The sequence below is a fragment of the Cibotium barometz genome, chromosome 60 (genome assembly GCF_041138505.1).
Source record: "Cibotium barometz isolate CiBa-2024 chromosome 60, ASM4113850v1, whole genome shotgun sequence".
In the NCBI taxonomy this organism is placed as follows: domain Eukaryota; kingdom Viridiplantae; phylum Streptophyta; class Polypodiopsida; order Cyatheales; family Cibotiaceae; genus Cibotium; species Cibotium barometz.
The window spans coordinates 10,802,513-10,821,373 of NC_141105.1; the positions used below are offsets into that span (position 1 = coordinate 10,802,513).

Below are 18,861 nucleotides of genomic sequence, written 5' to 3' on the forward strand. Positions count from 1 at the left end.
TGAAAAACAGTATTTTTTATATATACTGAGCTAAACCAAGCATTTTATACAGTTTTTAATGCATAAAACGTTTTAGAAAAATATGGAACATACAAAATGTTTCTGAAACACGTTTTAGAAATGTGTGGAACTTATGATGGTGGCATCCTTAATGCATGAACTCTTGGGCACTGACGACGTCAGTAGGGATGACATAATCTATTCTAAGCATGATGAAATCAATGAGTTGAAGCCTTTTGAGTAGACTCTCATGGGGTCAACATTGCACTTTGTTTTTTGTTTGAGTTTGGGAAATAACCTGAATAACTCATGGGTACATAATTGTTTTTAATTCACTTCTTTTACCTACCTAAGGAGGGTTTGGTTAACAATTGCAGTTTGGCATGCTGATTGAGTACCTGTTTGAAGAGAATCCAGAATGGGATAAAAGTGGCGAGGAACATGCTGTTTATAAATTGCAGGTGAGCTTCGGACCTTTTACAGGAGGCTACAATAAGTGTGCCAGGATTGCCATGCTTAAGTACATTATCGTGAATTCAGGATCAATTTTCTGTTATGCAGTGATTGAATCGATAGTCTGAAGTTAAGCAAGTAGGTTGTGTTTACGTTTTAATAGTTCATGGTGTTGTACGATTACATGAAATGCTGTTGTGTTTGTGTGTTTATGTTTTGCACCCCTCACTTATGTTTGCTGGGGACCTCAAGCTGTGGTAACTTTGACACCATTTCTTGCCTCTTAAGGCACAACAAACTGCCAAAATTCAAGTAACCAAAGCGGGCATGCCATAGCTCTGTGTCACTTATAGCACGTGGAAGTAATTGAATAAGCATCATGTGACAACCTCTCATATACATCGAGCCTATAAAGGCCATAACATAATGTACCCAAAGTGACGATGGTATCGCCATTACTCCGATGATGAACTGTGCATTTATCATTTACAAATCTGACAACTAGACGTGCACTAGCAATGGCAGAGAGTGACAACAAGTTCTTTTTAATGCTAGGTACAAACAAGACTTATGAGAGTGATTGTGCCACCGTTTGTAGCAGTGAGCACAACCTTTGCAACTCCTTTCATTGGATACGAGGAGTTGTTTGCACATGTGATTGTACTCGATGAGGAAAAGACTCAAGGGAGGCAAATAAACCATGCAAAGAAGTAATGTGGTTGCTAGCATCACTGTCAAAGTACCAAACATGTGCATCTGTTACTGATAAGCATACATTCTATTTAGAAGGATCCTATTTACAATGCACATTGAAAGCCCAATCATCATGTGCGTAACTAGGTGACTCCTTCTCAGTACTACGCGTTGATGCATTAGCCACAGACATGCTTGAATCTTTCTTCTTTTCCTTCTACAATCTCTTCTTGCATTCATTTATGTAATTCTCAAGTTTGCGGCAATAGTTGTACTTACCCTTATTCTTTGGCTTCTCGGTCCCTTTCTGGATAAGCTTGTCAGAAGACTGGGCTGAATCTGACTTTGGCTTCTAGCCATCTTGTGAAGAGGCTTGCCTTTGCCTTTTTGATTGGCAACAAAAGCCTCTAACAAAAGAGAGGGCACTAGGATTACCCTTCATCAATAGAGGCAAAACTTTGGTAAGCATCTGGTAATGAATTGAGAACTGTAGGCACCAATGAAGTGTTTGGATAGATCTCATCAATGCTAGCAAGCTGCTCTTTGAAATCTTTGATCCTTGTAAGAAACACATCCATACTCATTCATGTGCTCGGACTCCAATTGCTTGCGTAGATAGGCAATGCGTGGCTCATTACGCATCTGGTAAAGCATTGCAAGCGCATCCCAATCTTGCTGGGCAGTCTTGCATGAATGAATGTGCGGAATAATGGCCCGCTTCATAGACAAAGCGAGCAAAGCATGTGCTTGTGCATCCCTCCCATCCCATCTGACTTGCTCCGTAGTAGGAGGAGCAGGTGGAGCTATCAGAGTCCTCTATATCTGAACCACGTGTTGCTGCAGTCTGTTGTTGCTGTATTGGTGAGGCAGGGCATGCCTCAATGCCAACAATCACGTGCCATAGCCCTTTGGCATCATATATGACTAGAGAGGATAGTTTTTGCCATCCAACTTGTCCTCTGTTGACAACATCGCAGATATGTTGACAACATTGCAAATATGTCATTGCCAACCGTGTCTCTCCACACACTTGTCTACCCCACACAAAAGTCACAGCACCAATGTATTGTAGATACACCCAATGGAATGGCAATCGAGGAAGGTGCCAATGAGAGATTGAAATGGCAAGAGAAAGGGGTACATAAAGCTTTTGCAGTAGGTTTTTGGAGGCCCAATTTGCGAGTTCTTTGGCTTGGGAGACTTGAGAGGCGATGAGGAACACTCTAATATATAAATTTTTTATTCCTTAAATCTCGCTCTACACAGGTGGTGGCGGCGTGCAGTAGTGGTTGAAGTTGGTTGAGCCGCTGAAATTTGGGAGGCGGTGGCAGAAATCACCAAATCAAAAAGTTGATTTGGGGGTTCTCAAATTAGGTGCTAGGCGAGTTGCTTATGTGTATGTGGCTTTGCTGAGCAATCCCAAAAATAGGTAAAAATCTTCTTTTGAAAATTGAGTGCTGCCAATAATGTTGCGTGGGCTGAAAATTCCCCGGGCTGCACCAAAGGAGGGTTTTCCAATTGAAACCCTTGCTAGGGCCTATAAGAAGCCTAGTAGGCTTTCTTTGAGGCTAGGTAAGGTGACAAAATAGGCTAAAAATGCAAAAACGGGCTGTAGCTTGTAGTGCATTTGTGTGTACGAAATGAGCTGAAAATGGAGAGAGCAGCTAGTTGAAGATGCAACTGTTAGCAGTCATCTCTTGTCTGTACACTACACACTAGGGCCTCTGTTGTGTGTGTGCCTGCCCATTTAGGCGTTCTTCCATTTTTCCCCACTTTTCGTATTTTTTTCTTGTTTTTTATGGCTGTGGGGTTGTTATTTGCTGGCCGCTTGGAGATGTATTGGCCGACTTGAGCCTTGTACTTGGCCAACTGTCCCCTTGCTGGCCGACTCCTTGCATGTAGTCGTGAGCTTGTCCAACAGCCAGTCAGCTGTCTTTTTGCTGGCCGACCAGCATGGGGGGGTGGTATAAATACCGCTCCGACCCCACTTCATGTAGTTGTACCGGATCTATTGTATATAGCAGAGTTTATACAACTTCTCTCTCTCTCTCTCTCTTCTACGTTTGCTCTTCCGCACTCAGTTCTGCGTTTTCAGACTGGTGGTTCTCTCTTGCGATTGCTCATCTTCATCGTGGAGTCTTGCTGCATGTGCTCTCAGTTGTTTGTCTCGTATCCGTTCCGTATTCCGACATGGTATTAGAGCCCCAGGTGGCTTGAAGGTTGGAGACGTTGGAGAGCTTGCGGGATTGTTTCTTGAAGACCTTGGAGAGCTTGCGGGAGATTTGAAGAGCTTGTAGGACTGCTGGTTTTTTGGTGCTAATTAGAGATTCTATGGGTTGTTTGGGACTTGGAGATTGGGTAGAAGGCAGCCATCACCATTGGACAATCACCTTGCATATTAGTTGCAGCCTCTTCTTCATTTTTTTTCCCACCCACCTTTCCTTCACAAGACCAAAGTAATCCCCCCGAGATGGCAGACTTGCTTGAGATGACTGAGAAGCACGTGAAGATCCCTGTTCATTGATTTGGTTGTTGAACACCAGATATGACTTAACCTTCCCGGTGAGGCCGTTGAGCTCATTCATGCACATTGTAGGCGCTTTTGAAGACTCATTGGGACACAGGATTGCGGATCTTACGGTATTTGCAGGGTACGAAGGATCTTGGACTCTTCTATGACACTAGAGGAGGAACGACGGATGGAGTTGGACTCCACGGTTGGAGTGACTTAGATTGGGGAGGAGATCCAGACACGAGGAGATCTACATCAGGCTACAGATTTGCCCTTGGCCATAGTCACAAGGAATGGGCATTTTTAGACTCGGGAATGTTGGGGATGGTAGGATCTTCCCGTTCTCGTTCCCGTTCCCGTTCCCGCTCCCATTCCCATCCCATGTCACTCTATGGTCACAGGGAATGGCCATTCTCAATCTTTTCCGTCCCCATTTCGCGTCCCATGTGACTATGCCCTTGGCTCAGGAGCTATTTCTTGGAGCAGCAAGAGGCAACCAACTATTGCCTGGTCGTCTGCAAAGGCAGAGTACCGGGTTGCTTGTGGTGTTGCTTGCGAGATGGTGTGGTTGTAGAGGTTACTACTTGGTGGGATTGGGTTTCCACAGGTGGAACCCTTGGTCATCTAGAGTCACTTTGTTCGTGAGAAGTTTTTTGCTGATGACATCTTGCTAGAGTTTTGTTTGACGGAGGACAATGCGGTAGACCTCTTCTCGAAGGCTATGCCTCAGGCGATGCTCCAGTAGTACTCCAGCTCACTGGGGTTGGTTCCACATCTAGGAGCTGAGGGGGGGGGTGTTAGCAGTCATCTCTTGTCTGTACACTACACACTAGGGCCTCTGTTGTGGGTGTGCCCGCCCATTTAGGTGTTCTCTCCATTTTTCCCCACTTTCTGTATTTTTTCCTATTTTTTATGGTCATGGGGTTGTTATTTGCTGGCCGCTTGGAGCTGTATTGGCCAACTTGAGCCTTGTACGTGGTTGATTGTCCCTTGCTGGCCGACTGCTTGTATGCAATCGTGAGCATGTCCAGTAGCTAGTCGGTTGCCTTTTTGCTGGCTGACTAGCATGGGGGGTACCACTCCTACCCCCACTTCATGTAGTTGTACTGGATCTATTGTATATAGCAGAGTTTATACAACTTCTCTCTCTCTCTCTCTCTCTCTCTCTCTCTCTCTCTCTCTCTCTCTCTTCGACACCCAGTTTTGCGTTTTCAGGCTGGTGGTTCTCTCTTGCGTTTGCTCATCTTCATTGTGGAGTCTTGGTGCGTGTGCTCTCAGTTGTTTGTTTCATATTTGTTGCGTATTTCGACAACAACGAGGGTAAACTGAGGTAAAGTCGAAAACCCTAAAAATGTAGGAAATCCTAAGATTGAAACCCTAATGCAGGCAAGCAGTCAAGAGGCAAATTCCAATGGAGGATACAAGCGTATGACAGAAGACCCACTAGAAGTTGATGAGCTTGAAGAGATACTTCAGCTAGAGCAAGAAGTCTTTCTCAAAAAGAGAGAGTGCTAGCTGGAGGGAAGCTTTCTAGGTGATATGTTGTGAAGTTTGAAAACTATCTTTCTATTGATGCAAAGTGGGTTGATGAAGAATACTTCTCCGATTCTTTAGGCGTACCTCGACGTTTTTCAGTTGAAGACAACTATTTAGAAGCCGGGGGGATGTCACCATTTGGCCACCCAAATGGTCCTCTCTAGTTTCTTGTGTTGGGTTTTATGTTGTGTATGCACCCAGAGGAGTGCTAGTGATCATCAGTAGATTACTGGGGCACTTTTTACTTCAGTTAGTGGAGGTTTTTTCCCGCAGTTTAGCTTAGTTTCACTTATAAGCAGTTTATAAGTGTTTTGGTCCACCCGGCACATTTTATGGCCGGACATGTGAACACACATCTTTTTAGGTCACTTTATTATGTGGCTATTGTACTTCACTTTATCATCTGAATACATAAGGAGTCGTGTTCTCTCTCTGCTCTCCACGCCTGTGTTTGCAGCATCTCCAAATCCTAACCCTAATAGTCCATAGACCTTCATTTGGTATCAGAGCATCGTTGGCCTGTCCTTGCCCAGCCCGTACACTGTCGCCTTCAAGTTCTGTCCAGCCCGTACATCAGTACCTGCCCGTACACAGTGAGTGCCGCCTTCAGCAGGTACACTGTAGCTTCCGTACCAGCACTGCAGCTTCCGTACAGTTCGCCGACAGCACCTGTCAGCGCCGATTGCACTTGTCAGCGCCGCCTTTGCACCTGTCAGCGCCGCCTTCAGTTGGTACTGTACCTGCCCACAATCGACTGCTTCAGTACCCGTACTGTACCTGCTTGCTTACAGTTGACTGCTTCCGTACTGTACCTGTATACAGTCGAATGTACTTGCATCGAGTACCTGCAGTGTACCTGTTCGCACTGTTCAGTACACTGCTCCGTCTGTCATTTGGTACATGCTTCAGTACATCCGCTGTACTTTCACTGTACCTGCAGTCTGCTCCGTACAGTAATCTGTACCTGCATAGTACAACAGTCAAGTCATCCGTACCTGCACACTGCAGTCAACTTGTACCTGTTGAAATCTCAACTGTGGTAAGCATTACAAATTTTGATTCTTGGGCATTTCTATTTTCTCTGTGAAAATCTACAGGCAGATACAGGCAGACTTTCTTGCAAAGAAGTCTACAGGCTTTTTGCACAGTTTTGGGTGCAGTAATTTTGGGCATTTTGGCACTGTGTAAGCCATTTTTGCTGCTCTACTCAGTCACTGGTGCATTGAGCTGCACATTCAGAGGATTGAGAGTGCAGGCATATTTGGGTGAACTGTATTCAGTGGAGTACAGTTGTTTTCAGGGTTCTTGCTATTGGGTTTTTTGATACACAGGTACAACATTGTGCATAGGCATAATGGCAAATCAACAGCAGAGTGATGTATTCACGTATTTGTCTAAGGAAGACAAATTGGACGGCACGAACTACTCCTTGTGGAGTTTTATGCTGAAAAATGTGCTTGTGGCAAAAGGTCTTTGGGATTTTGTTAGTGGTGATGAACCACGTCCAGGTCCATTGGCTCCAGAGACTCCTCCCCAAGGGGGTGCTCGTGGACGAGGACAACAGGTACAGGTTCCAGGGCAGCCATTGCCTGTTCAAAGAACAAATGCTTAGAAGACATGGGATGCCAGGGATGCACAAGCTTTGTCACTCATTGCATTGTCAGTACAGAGGTCTATTATACCTCATATTCGTTCAGCTGGCTCTTCACAGAATGCATGGGTGACTTTGGAGCAGATGTATGCTGCTCGTAATGAGGCTCGGATCTCATTTTTGAAAAGAGAGCTGGAAAATCAGAAAATGCATGAAGGAGATGATATGTCTAGCCACTTAAACAAGCTGCAGGATTTGAGAGAGCAACTCATCAATGTGGATGAGATTATTCCTGAGACACAGCTTGTGTCCACCATCTTGCACTCTTTGCCAAGATCTTACTTGGCTTTTCATACCTCTTTGAACCTCAGCATGAGGAATGCTGCTGAACCCCTTAAGTATCAGGAACTTGTTGCTCTCTTGTTACAAGAAGAGCAAATGAGGAAGAATATGAATATGAACACAAGTGCTGAACAAGCATTTACTACAGGTCAAAAAGGGGAAAGGAAAAACTCAGCCAAAGAGTTCAAATCAGAATTCAGGTGATGGTGGTTCATCTCAGGATACCAAGAAAGGTGATGGACAGTCCAAGAAAAAGGGCAAATGTCATTACTGTAAGAAGCCATGTCACTACATCACAGAGTGTAGAAAGAGGATTAGCAAAGGAAGCTGGGATGTCTGTAAATGATGCCTCTAAAGCTCCTCCAGAGACTGGTTCTTTTGTTGAGGACAGGGATTACTGTTTCTATACATGTAGCTATGATGCCTCTTGGTCTTCACAGGCACTCAGTATGACAGAGCATGCATGTACTTGGTATTTTGATAGTGGTGCCTCAAAGCATATCACATCTCGCAGGGATTTATTTTGTCATGTTGGCCCTGCCCCTGTTGGCAAAACTGTTCAGTGTGCCAACAATGCTTCATATCGAGTTCGTGGCATTGGGGAGATTCAGCAGCTCACAGCCATTGATGGCTCCATTCTCCGCCTTACAGATGCCTTATATGTACCAGGGATAAAGAAGAATTTGTTGTCCATTTCTTCTTTAGCACATTGTGGTATGCAAGTCCACTTTGATGATGAATTTCAGCCAGTGGATCAGTCTGCTTATAATGCATTCACTCTTACTCCAGCTATGGTTGATGCGGAGTTATGGCATGCTCGCATGGGGCATGTAAATTTTGGTAGTCTTATGCTTATGCAGCGACATAACATGTTTACAGATCTACCTGTCATGGAGAAGCCTCCACATCACATTTGTGAAGGATGTATTTTGGAAAAAATGCATAGGTTTTCCTTCCCACGTGATCAGGCTCTACGAGCAACTGCAAAGTTGCAGCTTATACATAGTGATCTTTGTGGTCCCATGCAGACGAAGTCATTAGGTGGTTGCTTCTATTTTGCAACATTTATTGATGACTTCTCTCGTATATGCTGGGTCTATCCTTTGACACAGAAATCACAGGTATATGATGCATTTTTGGCCTTTGTAGCACTTGCTGAGACAGAGTCAGGATGCAAGGGTAAGACTTTCCGTTCTAACCGAAGGGGGGAATATATGTCACACATGTTGAATTCCTTTCTTGAGAGTAGAGGTATAAAACATCAGTATACTACTCCTTATACTCCACAGCAGAATGGGGTTGCAGAAAGGAAGAATCGGTCACTCATGGAGATGGCCAGATGTATGCTAAAGGCAAAGAGGCTACCACATATCTTTTGGGTGGAAGCTGTCATGTGTGCTTGTCATATTTTGAATCGATGTCCCACAAAGGCATTGGTTTCCATTACTCCTTTTGAGGCTTGGCATGGCCGCAAGCCTTTTGTATCACATTTTCGTATCTTTGGGTGTCTTGCATATGCACACATACCCAAAGAGTTGAGGAGGAAGTTGGATGATAAAGCCACAAAATGCATTTTTGTTGGGTATAGCCGTGAGAGCAAGGGCTACCGGTTATATGACCCACTATCCAGGAAGATATTCACTAGTCGGGATGTGATTTTTGATGAAAAATCAGAAATATCCATGGCTGGTTATGATGCAAATCAGGCTGAAAATGATGTGTTTGAAGGTCTACTACCTATGGAGTTTCATTCCACAGTTGGTGATCCAACTCATGAGGGTACAGGACAGCCAGCAAATGATGAAGGTGGTGCAGAAATTCAGCAGCAAATTGAGCCAGAAGCTGAACCAAATATGGGGCAGCAGGCACCACAGGTCAGACACATACCTAGATGGTATTTAAGGACATTACAGGACAGCCATTTAGAGGGTCCTCTTGCTGGTCGTACTCGTAGGGAGACACGGACCAATGAGCATGCACACATCATGGATTTGAATCTGGTTATGGCAGCCAGTTTACAGGATGATGATGAGCCTGATTCATTTGTGGATGCACGAGATAATGTGCATTGGAACAAAGCCATGCAGGATGAGCTTGATTCTATTAAAAGGAATCAAACATGGGATTTGGTTGATCTGCCCAAAGGCCAGAAAGCAATTGGTACTAAGTGGGTCTGTAAGTTGAAAAGACATGCAGATGAATCCATTGACAGGTACAAAGCCCGTCTAGTTGCAAAGGGCTATGCAGAGAAGAAGGGCATTGATTATGAGGAGACATTTGCTCCTACATCCCGTATGTCGACACTTAGGTGTGTCATTGCATTGGCTGCACATCGTGGTTGGGTTGTTCACCAGTTGGACATAAAGACTGCATTCCTACATGGGGACCTCGAGGAGGAAGTTTATGTATATCATCCCATGGGTTTTGCAGAACATGGTCATGAAAGGAAAGTATGCAGGCTGAAAAAGGCCTTGTATGGTTTGAAACAAGCTCCACGAGCTTGGTATGCAAAGATAGATGCTTTCCTACTCACTCAAGGATTTGTGAACAGTCCATCAGAAGCCACCTTGTATGTAAAGAAAGAAGAGACAGATTTGCTGGTCATCAGTCTTTATGTAGATGATCTCTTGCTCATGGGATCAAATGATGACAAAATTGCAGCTTTTAAAGAGATACTGCAACAGACATTTGACATGTCTGATTTGGGGCTTGTACACTACTATTTGGGCATACAGTTTGTGCAGGATAACAGAGGCATTGGGTTATTGCAATCTCGGTATGTTGCTAAACTTCTGGAGAAGTTTAAATTTCAGGATTGCAAGCCTATTAGTACTCCTATGGAGCCTGGGATGAAACTGTCACTACAAGATGACAGTATTTCCTTTGATGCCACTACATATGCTTAGGCTGTTGGGTGCCTTATTTACTTGTGTACTACACGGCCAGATATTCAGTATGCAGTTTCTCAGTTGAGCAGATTCATGCACAGCCCACGGTTGTCACATTGGCAAGCTGTGAAGCGTATATTCCGGTATTTGCAGGGTACCTTGTCTCTTGGATTGCTTTATCCTGAGGGGGGTGACATGCAATTATACGCTTACAGTGATTCAGATTGGGCTGGTGATTTTGATACCAGACATTCCACTAGTGGAAATTGTTTCTTTCTTGGCTCTTCATGCATTTCTTGGCTAAGCAAGAAACAGACCACAGTGGCCACTTCGTCTTGTGAGGCAGAGTACAAAGCAGCCTACACTACTACTGTTGAGTGTGTTTGGCTGCGTCATCTCATGACTGATATGGATATTTCAGTGGAGGAGCCTACACCTATCTATACTGATAGTCAGAGTGCCATTGCTGTGGCCAGGAATCCTGTGTTTCATGCTCGCACGAAACACATTGAGATTCACTATCATTTTGTTCGGGAGAGACTCCAGGCAGGAGATATCAGTCTGATCTACTGTCCTACAGATCAGAATGTGGCAGACATCTTCACCAAGGCATTACCACGTCCGAAATTCGAAGCATTCCGCACTGCTTTGAATTTGTTTCCTTTTGGTGGATGATGTAGAGTGATCGCATATCACTCCAGGGGGGTTTGTTGGGTTTTATATTGTGTATGCACCCAGAGGAGTGCTAGTGATCATCAGTAGATTACTGGGGCACTTTTTACTTCAGTTAGTGGAGGTTTTTTCCCCAGTTTAGCTTAGTTTCACTTGTAAGCAGTTTATAAGTGTTTTGGTCCACCCGGCACATTTTATGGCCGGACATGTGAACACACATCTTTTTAGGTCACTTTATTATGTGGCTATTGTACTTCACTTTATCATCTGAATACGTGTTCTCTCTCTCTGCTCTCCACGCCTGTGTTTGCAGCATCTCCAAACCCTAACCCTAACAGTCCATAGACCTTCATTTGGTATTGGATTCGTGTGTCTGGGATCCTAGTTTCTTGCGATTGTTCATGGTGAGTTTGTGATCTGAGTGCTCGGGATCCCAGTTCCACGCTTTTCGATGTGCCAGTCTTGTATCCGAAAATGCCAATGTTGCACTTGTTCCATAATCGGGAGATTTGCTTATAAGAAAGTGAACATGCATACATGTTTACATGTTTGAACTTGTTTTCGCGTGAACTATTTTCGTGTGTTTGCTTGCCATGAATGTCAAGTTCATGGGCTTGGGACACCTACTTGTGAAAAGGGCGATTGCCTTGTATTCTAATGTGTTTTGTGGCCTGTGAATAGGTGGTAACTACACTCAAAAACTCTTGTATTAGTTTATTTAAATGCTTTAACGTTTATAATCTTTGTAGGTTCACATTCATTTAAAATAGGTGGACATTTTTTATAAAGTGCCCAGGGCCCAACCTGGTGGGCACCTGGCTTGGGCACCTTGGTCACCACTATGTGTGGGGTGGGCACCAGGGTGACCACCCATGTGGCCAATGTTTGGTGTGGGCAACTACAAATCCATGCACGAGTCATTTTTCACCTCCCTGCAACAAATCATCATTCTCTTGCACGCCTAGCTCTTCATCGATTTTGCTCTGTATAGGTGCTACACTTATCCAATCGCGATTCCGACCACATAGCTGTGATCAGCAGGCAAAGGGCGACCATTTCTTGCATTCCGATTATGCGAAGATCAGCCGGTGCAGAATCCAGTTGTACGACTACCACATCAGCATGCTGAATGTTGTATGGGCATGTACGGTCAGATTTTGGTGATCATCTTCGGCTGATTGACTTGTTTTGCTGGTTGCCGTACTTCTCCTAGGTGCTGTCCAGGCAGCCTATGAGTGTGTTTTGAGCCCGTGATCGGCTGATTGCTCCCGTCGTGCTCTGATATCATCAACATCATGGCATGTTGGAAATCATGCCCAGGAGTGTCCACCGGTGTGAGTCCTCCATTTTCAGCATTCTAACGTTGTGAGAGAGCAAGCCCGGCGCTAGTATAGGCACACCAGTGTTGTGTGTGGACCCGGAATACCAGGGACGCGTTTGTTGTTGATAGTCTTCACCGATGGAATTCTTCTCCGACAACACTATTTGGTATTTGTATTCATTTCTTTGTCTATGGAAAATTTGGCTTTATAGCCCCTCGAACATTGCACAATAAAATACTCCAATAATATGTTTGGTATTGGAAAGGGAGGGGGGTGGTCAGCCCGGGTTCCAGCCCCAATGTGGTGTACTTGTGCAAATTTAAGTTTTCAGCTTTGTTAAGTTTTGTGCATTAAGTGTTTAAGTGATTGTTGTTTACGAGGCGGTGCCGAATATGAGCTCACACGCAGTGGGGTGAAGTACACAATACCTTTAGAGTAATATTATCTTACACCTAGAACTTCTCGATTGGCATAAACAGTGCCAGATGTAGACTTCATAGTGCTGGCGGCTTGACGTCGGTCATTACCACCCTCAGAGAAATTTGCTTATTGGAAGTGCCAGATCGTGGATATCTGCAATGGCACCAACTCCAACGTTTTCATTCAATTGTGAATCAAGAACACCTGCAATGCCAATAGCACTGATTAGACCCACTGATGTCGTTTGATTGTCATGGCTTTGCAATCATGAAATTAAACTCCTCGTAGCAAGTTGGAATTGAGCCCAGTATTAAGTTTAAAGCGAGCACATTGCTTGTGGTTTACTCTGTAGCAGCAACCTCAAAACGAGTAGGGCCACGAGGCTTTGCACAAAGGGTAGCAGCTCATAACCTGTGGATCACTTGCATGAGAGAACCTTAATCTAAGTGCAGGTATGAGGCTTGAAGCAATTGTAACAGTGTCTTTAAATGTACGACAAGGTGGCTTGACACCGGAAAGATGTCATCTGGATCTTGCTTATGGGAGGATGGTCAAAGGATGTAGTGCTGCGGTTTGTTGGTCACATCACGACACTTGAATAAGATATTATTGCAAGAATAAGTCCACAATGACTTTGAGGCAGTGAGAAGCTAAGAGCATCAATAGCTGCTTTTATGTTTTACAAGACAAATTAATTGCAAGTTGGATGCCCCTTTCTCAATATCGACCTTTAAAAGATCACCTTGGGCTCATTTCTAGTGCCATATCTCTTTGCCCATTATTCGCATTCTCACGTGAAAGCCATATCGTTCCACCCCATCTTCACCTTGTTGCTTCATGCTAATTCTGCTGGTTTATCTTGCTGATGTGCCACTCTCTTCTTTAAGGCCGTAAGTTGCCTCTGTAGACTTTGTGGGCTTTGAATCCAGGTGCTCTTTCTCATTGTGCATGCTATCGTGAGTGGCAGATGCGTAATAAAGGGCTATATTGGTGTGGTGGTTTTGCCATCTACTCTTACCCTTTTGATAAATTCTAGTCTATATATATTCCATGGACATTTTGTAACATTATATATATATATACCACTAAATCTTTCCTCCTATGCTTTGTCATTTGGTTTGAGAACAAAGTGCTCACAGTGCAATGCTTTTCAAACTGTTGTGCAGGCCCTTTATAAAGCTTCAAAGGAAAAATTTGATAAGGATCCTTCTTTCAAGGAAAAAGCTCAACAAGCAGTGGTTTTACTTCAGGTAGGTAGCAATTTTTTCGTGGAGGCTTTTGAGATCCAAGCAATGCACATGAGCTTCAGTATGCTAAAGCGGGATACTTGACTTATGTTGGGTAAAGCATGATCAAACTAGCATATATTGTTGGTGCTATAGGGTGGAAATGACAAATATCGGAAAGCATGGGAAAAAATTTGTGATGTTAGTCGGAAGGAGTTTGAACAAGTTTATGAACGACTCAAAGTTAAACTTGAAGAGAAGGTATTGCTCTCTCATAACTTAGCCTTTTGGTACTGTTCTGATGCATGGCATAGAATAAATGCAAAGACACCTCCTGCACAGTGTCTTAAGTTCTCTTACTGCATGTTAGTATGCAGCACCTTCACCCCTGTATGCCCAAGTGGTTTAAAGATCAACAATGTGCCTTTTTTACAATAGTGTGCTTAAAAAATTGTTATTAGTATTGCTGAAATTAAAGAGCAAGAACAGCTCCACAAAAAATAGACTGGCTTCCCAAGGCAGGATTGAACATGACTCAAACAAATGCTCTATCTCAGAAGATGGCTGGGCATCTCCTCTTTTTGGTTGCTGTTGGCTGGCTGGGACTGTCCCTCAACCGCTCAGTTGCAAAATTCAGGAAAGAAGAACTGTGATCTTATTTGCGGGCCCTTGGCCACTTGTGTTAGTTGGCAAGCTCCATCGTTTGACACCTGAGGACACGTAGGCTGCCCTACCCGTCTTCATGTCTGTCAGTGTCATCGTCCTTCCGAGTCCTAGTGTCCACAACCTGGTCCTGGTAGACAATCATTCATCCATCTGGATGGAGTAAATTGCATGGAACACGCTAGAAGAACTGAAGTGTGTCATGTTCTCCCTAGGCCTTTCAAGACCTCTTTTACCTTTTGTTTTTTGTGGGCTATCATGTATGTTTTGGGAGGGTTGAGTTTTTTTTTTTTTTTTTTTTGGGGGGGGGGGGATCGGGGGAGAGGGTCTGTTCTTGCTTTCCCTCCACAGTTCATTTCAAAGATTTTGATTAGGTGTATAGACTATTTCAAAGGCTCTCAAAACTATATGCCACATATTTTGTGTAGTGTAACCATATTTGATTAAGTTCATTTGGAGTTATAAGTCTAAAAAAAGCAGTTCATTTCAAGTGCTTTTTCTTAGACTTATAACTCGAAATGAACTTAGACTCGAAATGAACTGCTTTTTTTTTCTTGTATAATGTAAATTGTTTTATTCATTCTCAATAGAGTGATTGGTGTTGCCATACTTGATATTTATTTATTCACTTAATCACCTTGCATTGTTGACGGTAACTAATATTCCAGGTTTAGCACTTCACATTTTTTCGTGACACAGTGCATTGTGGAAAGCAGTGCACAAATTTTAGTATGTGTATATTGTGTTGTTAGGGTTTGTACAAGGGGCCAGACCCTCAAGGTACTGTCAAAAGAGGCAAAAACACAGAAAGGTAGTACAGGCTATGGGGGAGTTGGTAATCGATAACGAGGATAATTTCTTGCTGTAAATGACGACCTCATGCTAAGTAAACCGTGACTGGCTATGGAGCCTGCTTGTGCATAACTACTGTAACACACCTCCATAAGGTGACCCGCTAGACTGGTCAACAGCACACAGGGTACGGGCAACCAGGAACAAGGTCATCCAGGGTCAGAGTACAGGTTGGGCAGCTGTCAAGTAACATAAATATACAGAAGTTTAGGTAGGCGTGTATTGTGCATGTCTCTCTCTATTCTGCTGTGCTATCTTCTTTGTTATTCACTTGCACATTAGGACAAGGCTGCCACACTGGGCTTGTCCTTACCATCTGTGGCCTTGAAGTACCCACTCTTGTCTTTGCCCTTTTGTTGCGCGTGTTGCTAAGTTTTGGACTTGAAACACTCTCTAGTCTCAAGGGTTGTAGCAAGTAAACTGCTTCCATGAGACTCCAAGCCGATGTGCACAAACGTCTGTATGCTAGGACCCCTTCACGCCATCCACAAATCACTTTGCTTAGCGCTAAGGTTGGGATGTACTTATGAAGCATAAGTAACAGCTTCATGCAGCGAGTGAGGTATTTCAATGACCTCACCTTGCTTTAAGGTTCCATGCAAGATTCTCCCATTGTTGCTGAAGTCACGTCGATAGTCAATGAGGGTGAATTACTTAAGGATGGCCGGACAAGTCATCCCTCTTCTTGACTAAGTGGTGCTTCAAGTAGTCCTCCCACCACAACAAGACTGCAGTAGTCACGACTGTTTGGACAATGTGCAATCGGAACCAATCAGAACCACCTGCTGCCTCCGACGTGGCAATTATCTCGTGAGCCCATTAGGTCAACATCTTACCATCCAGCTTTACATTTTACTTGGGAGGCTTCAACAACTTCAACATTTGGGTCTGGTCCAACTTGAGTGAAAGGGTTGAAGCACAACAATCCAATGCAAGAACCCCGCCAAGGAAACGGTGAATGAGAGTAGGACGGCAAACAAAAACTGGAAGAAGATGAACCTTGTGAGGGGGGACCGGCGACGATGCCCATCCAAACAATGGCCGCGATGCCAGTGGAGATTTTGTGTTGACTCACTTGATGCTCCAAGGGACGGTTTTTTTGAGACCGGGAGTAACGGCCGCTTGATGAGGGAGCTGGTTGCTCCACCTTCCAGTCAGTGATGGCTCTCCTGCTGCACATAATGGGCACCTACTAAAGCGGAATCCTAAGCGAAGAGGGGTTGACGTCGGTCCAAGTGGGCCTCTAGTCGTGCATCTATGTGATTTTCCATGTGCTTGCTTTTGTATCCATGATGACAAGCTGGGGTAACAATGGTAATAAGTAAGGAAACGCAAAACAATTTTCCCCAAACTTGATTTGTGCACCCCTGATTCCAACAGCTCTATTTCTAACTGACAATTTGAAACCAACTGGGGAAGTCGGGGCAATAGACAGGCACTTCAATACCAAACACAAGCTTTGAAACACATCGGAAGAACCACAAACAAAACCAAAACAACGGCGTCAGACGGAGTCATGCAGCTGAGTCCCCCTGTATCGTGTACTGCGCAGGCCTTCTTTGCGTGATGGCAGCACGGCTTCGATCTTGTGTCTGACCCTCTGGTTGGCGTGCCGTGCTTCCCAGTGACAGTTTGCTTCTTAGGCCTTAGGAAGGAATACCTTTCTCTTCTCCCGATGATTGGTGGTGCCATCGAGAGAGTGATGGAATCCCCCTCACTGCTGCCTCGACCCTTGCACGGGCAGTCGGGATTCCATCACTCCGCATGTGTGTGGCCTTGCCGGATTCAGTGCCTCATTGTATATCTATTCCTAGCCTCCGGGGGCGACCCCATCCAACAGCGTGTAGAGTATTGAGGCCTTCCATGTCAATGCTTCATTTGCAGGCATACGGGACATTTAGTTAGAGCTTGCCCTCGGCGGCAGTCCAGGAGACTGCCTCAGGTGGTTTCCCCCCGTTTCACTTTCAGATCCTCCCGAGAGGGCAGAGAGAGAGAGGTAGGTTCCCAGGCAGCTGAGCATCAGGCCTTGCAGACGACACACCTGCCAGAGAGGGGCGTACGTTTGGCCCACGCCCTGTGTGAAAATGGCATTTTGTCCGGTCCTAAAAAGGGGTTTTTTTTGGATTTATTAGGTTTTATTCTTGGTTTTTGTGTCTTGCTGTTGGCCGACTGTAACGGGAGGCGGACGCGTGTATTGGAATCGTATAAATGTGAACAAGATTCCGAGCACTTAACACTTGAGCATTACAACCACAAAGCTGAAAATGACAGTACACCACATAAAGGGGCCGATGATAGGCTGACCCCCCCCCTTTAGGTTATATTACCAAAAGAGTCTGCAAAGTACAAGATTATGGGTGCCTGGGGATTCACCACCAGCCTGCACCTGATTCTTCCAGATACATCATGTATGAATACATCTCAAACAAGAGAATCTGTAGGTACATCCGCCCTACACACAGGTACATCCGCCCTGCACAAGCCTCTTCACAGGTACATCCGCCCTGCACAAGAGTATCACAATCCTCACAGGTACTCCGCCCTGCACAGGATGTAAATGGATCTTTAGGCCCTGTTTCCACGTGAGAAACTGATCCAGAAACCTGTGTTCTCCGCGAGCAAGTGTTCCCAATGCTTGCCCTAAACACCTGTTACACCAGGAATCCTTGAGACACATCCATGCTCACATATTCCATTGCTGTTCGGCCTGTTTTATGCAATAACCAGTCCAAAACAGCAGCTTTCCATCGCGAGAAATCCACCTGTAAAGGGTCCTATAGCCCTGTGGAGGTCCCTAGAGCTGTCCTGTATTGTCCAAGTTGACTTTGGACACCTGTAACCAGCCCAAAACTCGCAATAACTAGAAAATACAGGTCTGAAATTTACCAACCAGCCCTTTAGAAGAGTGTGGGGATCATTATCCAAGCTTGTGTGAGTCCGGGAAGCAAGCAACCAGCCCTGTAGCAACTCCAAAAGCTTCAACCAGCTCTCCAATGTGTTAAGTTATGAATAAAACAGCCCAAATGGTCTCTTGAAGGAGGCGCCTTTCTCCAGTGCCACCTATGGTGCTTGGTGGTTACGCATACAGGCTGACAAGTGTCCCCATAAGGTGTCCAGGTAGGTGTCCAGCCCATAGTGCTCCATTTGTCCTGTTTGTATAAGTTTAGGTCCAACCAAATGGGAAATGGCCATAAGCTGTCCGGACTTCATTAATTTTGGTCCAACCAAATGCGAACGCATTATAAGTTGTCCGGCCACTTATTAATGAGTGTGGACCTGCAAACCAATAAACTTTAGTAGTAAATGAAATAAGCTGTAAATTGAGTGTGGACGCACTTACCACCTGCAAAACCCATAAGCCCACAGTTTTAGGCCCAAGCAGGAGTGCACACACGTGTCCACAAGGTGCCCGGGCGTCCCCGGTCCCTCGGACTTCACAAGCCAAAATAACAAGCATTGTCCAGGCAGCAAGACAATGTCACACAAAGTAAAATAAAGTTATGGCATGCATCATTTATGCATTGTGCACATGTAAACTTGGAGAACCACCTATCATCATTCTTGTACTTGAAAATATTCCGCCTGCCATCATAACACACCATGTGTGCATGGCCGGAATCCACACGGGCACCGCCCGAAAGTCCACAAATGTCCTGCCATGTCCTTGGACTCATATGCATCCACTCATATG

At 44.7% G+C, this 18,861-nt stretch overlaps 1 protein-coding gene across 5 annotated transcripts in view; it reads left to right on the top strand.

The window, feature by feature from the left end:
* Positions 1-18,861, top strand: part of LOC147604968 (arginine--tRNA ligase, cytoplasmic-like) — a 61,662-nt gene that overhangs the window by 21,822 nt on the left and 20,979 nt on the right. For all 5 annotated transcript variants that reach the window (XM_086794031.1, XM_086794033.1, XM_086794034.1 and 2 more), the window contains 3 exons: positions 378-461; positions 13,596-13,679; positions 13,812-13,916. In XM_086794031.1, the coding sequence (XP_086650157.1) occupies positions 378-461; positions 13,596-13,679; positions 13,812-13,916 (273 nt within the window). The remainder of the gene's footprint in view (positions 1-377; positions 462-13,595; positions 13,680-13,811; positions 13,917-18,861) is intronic.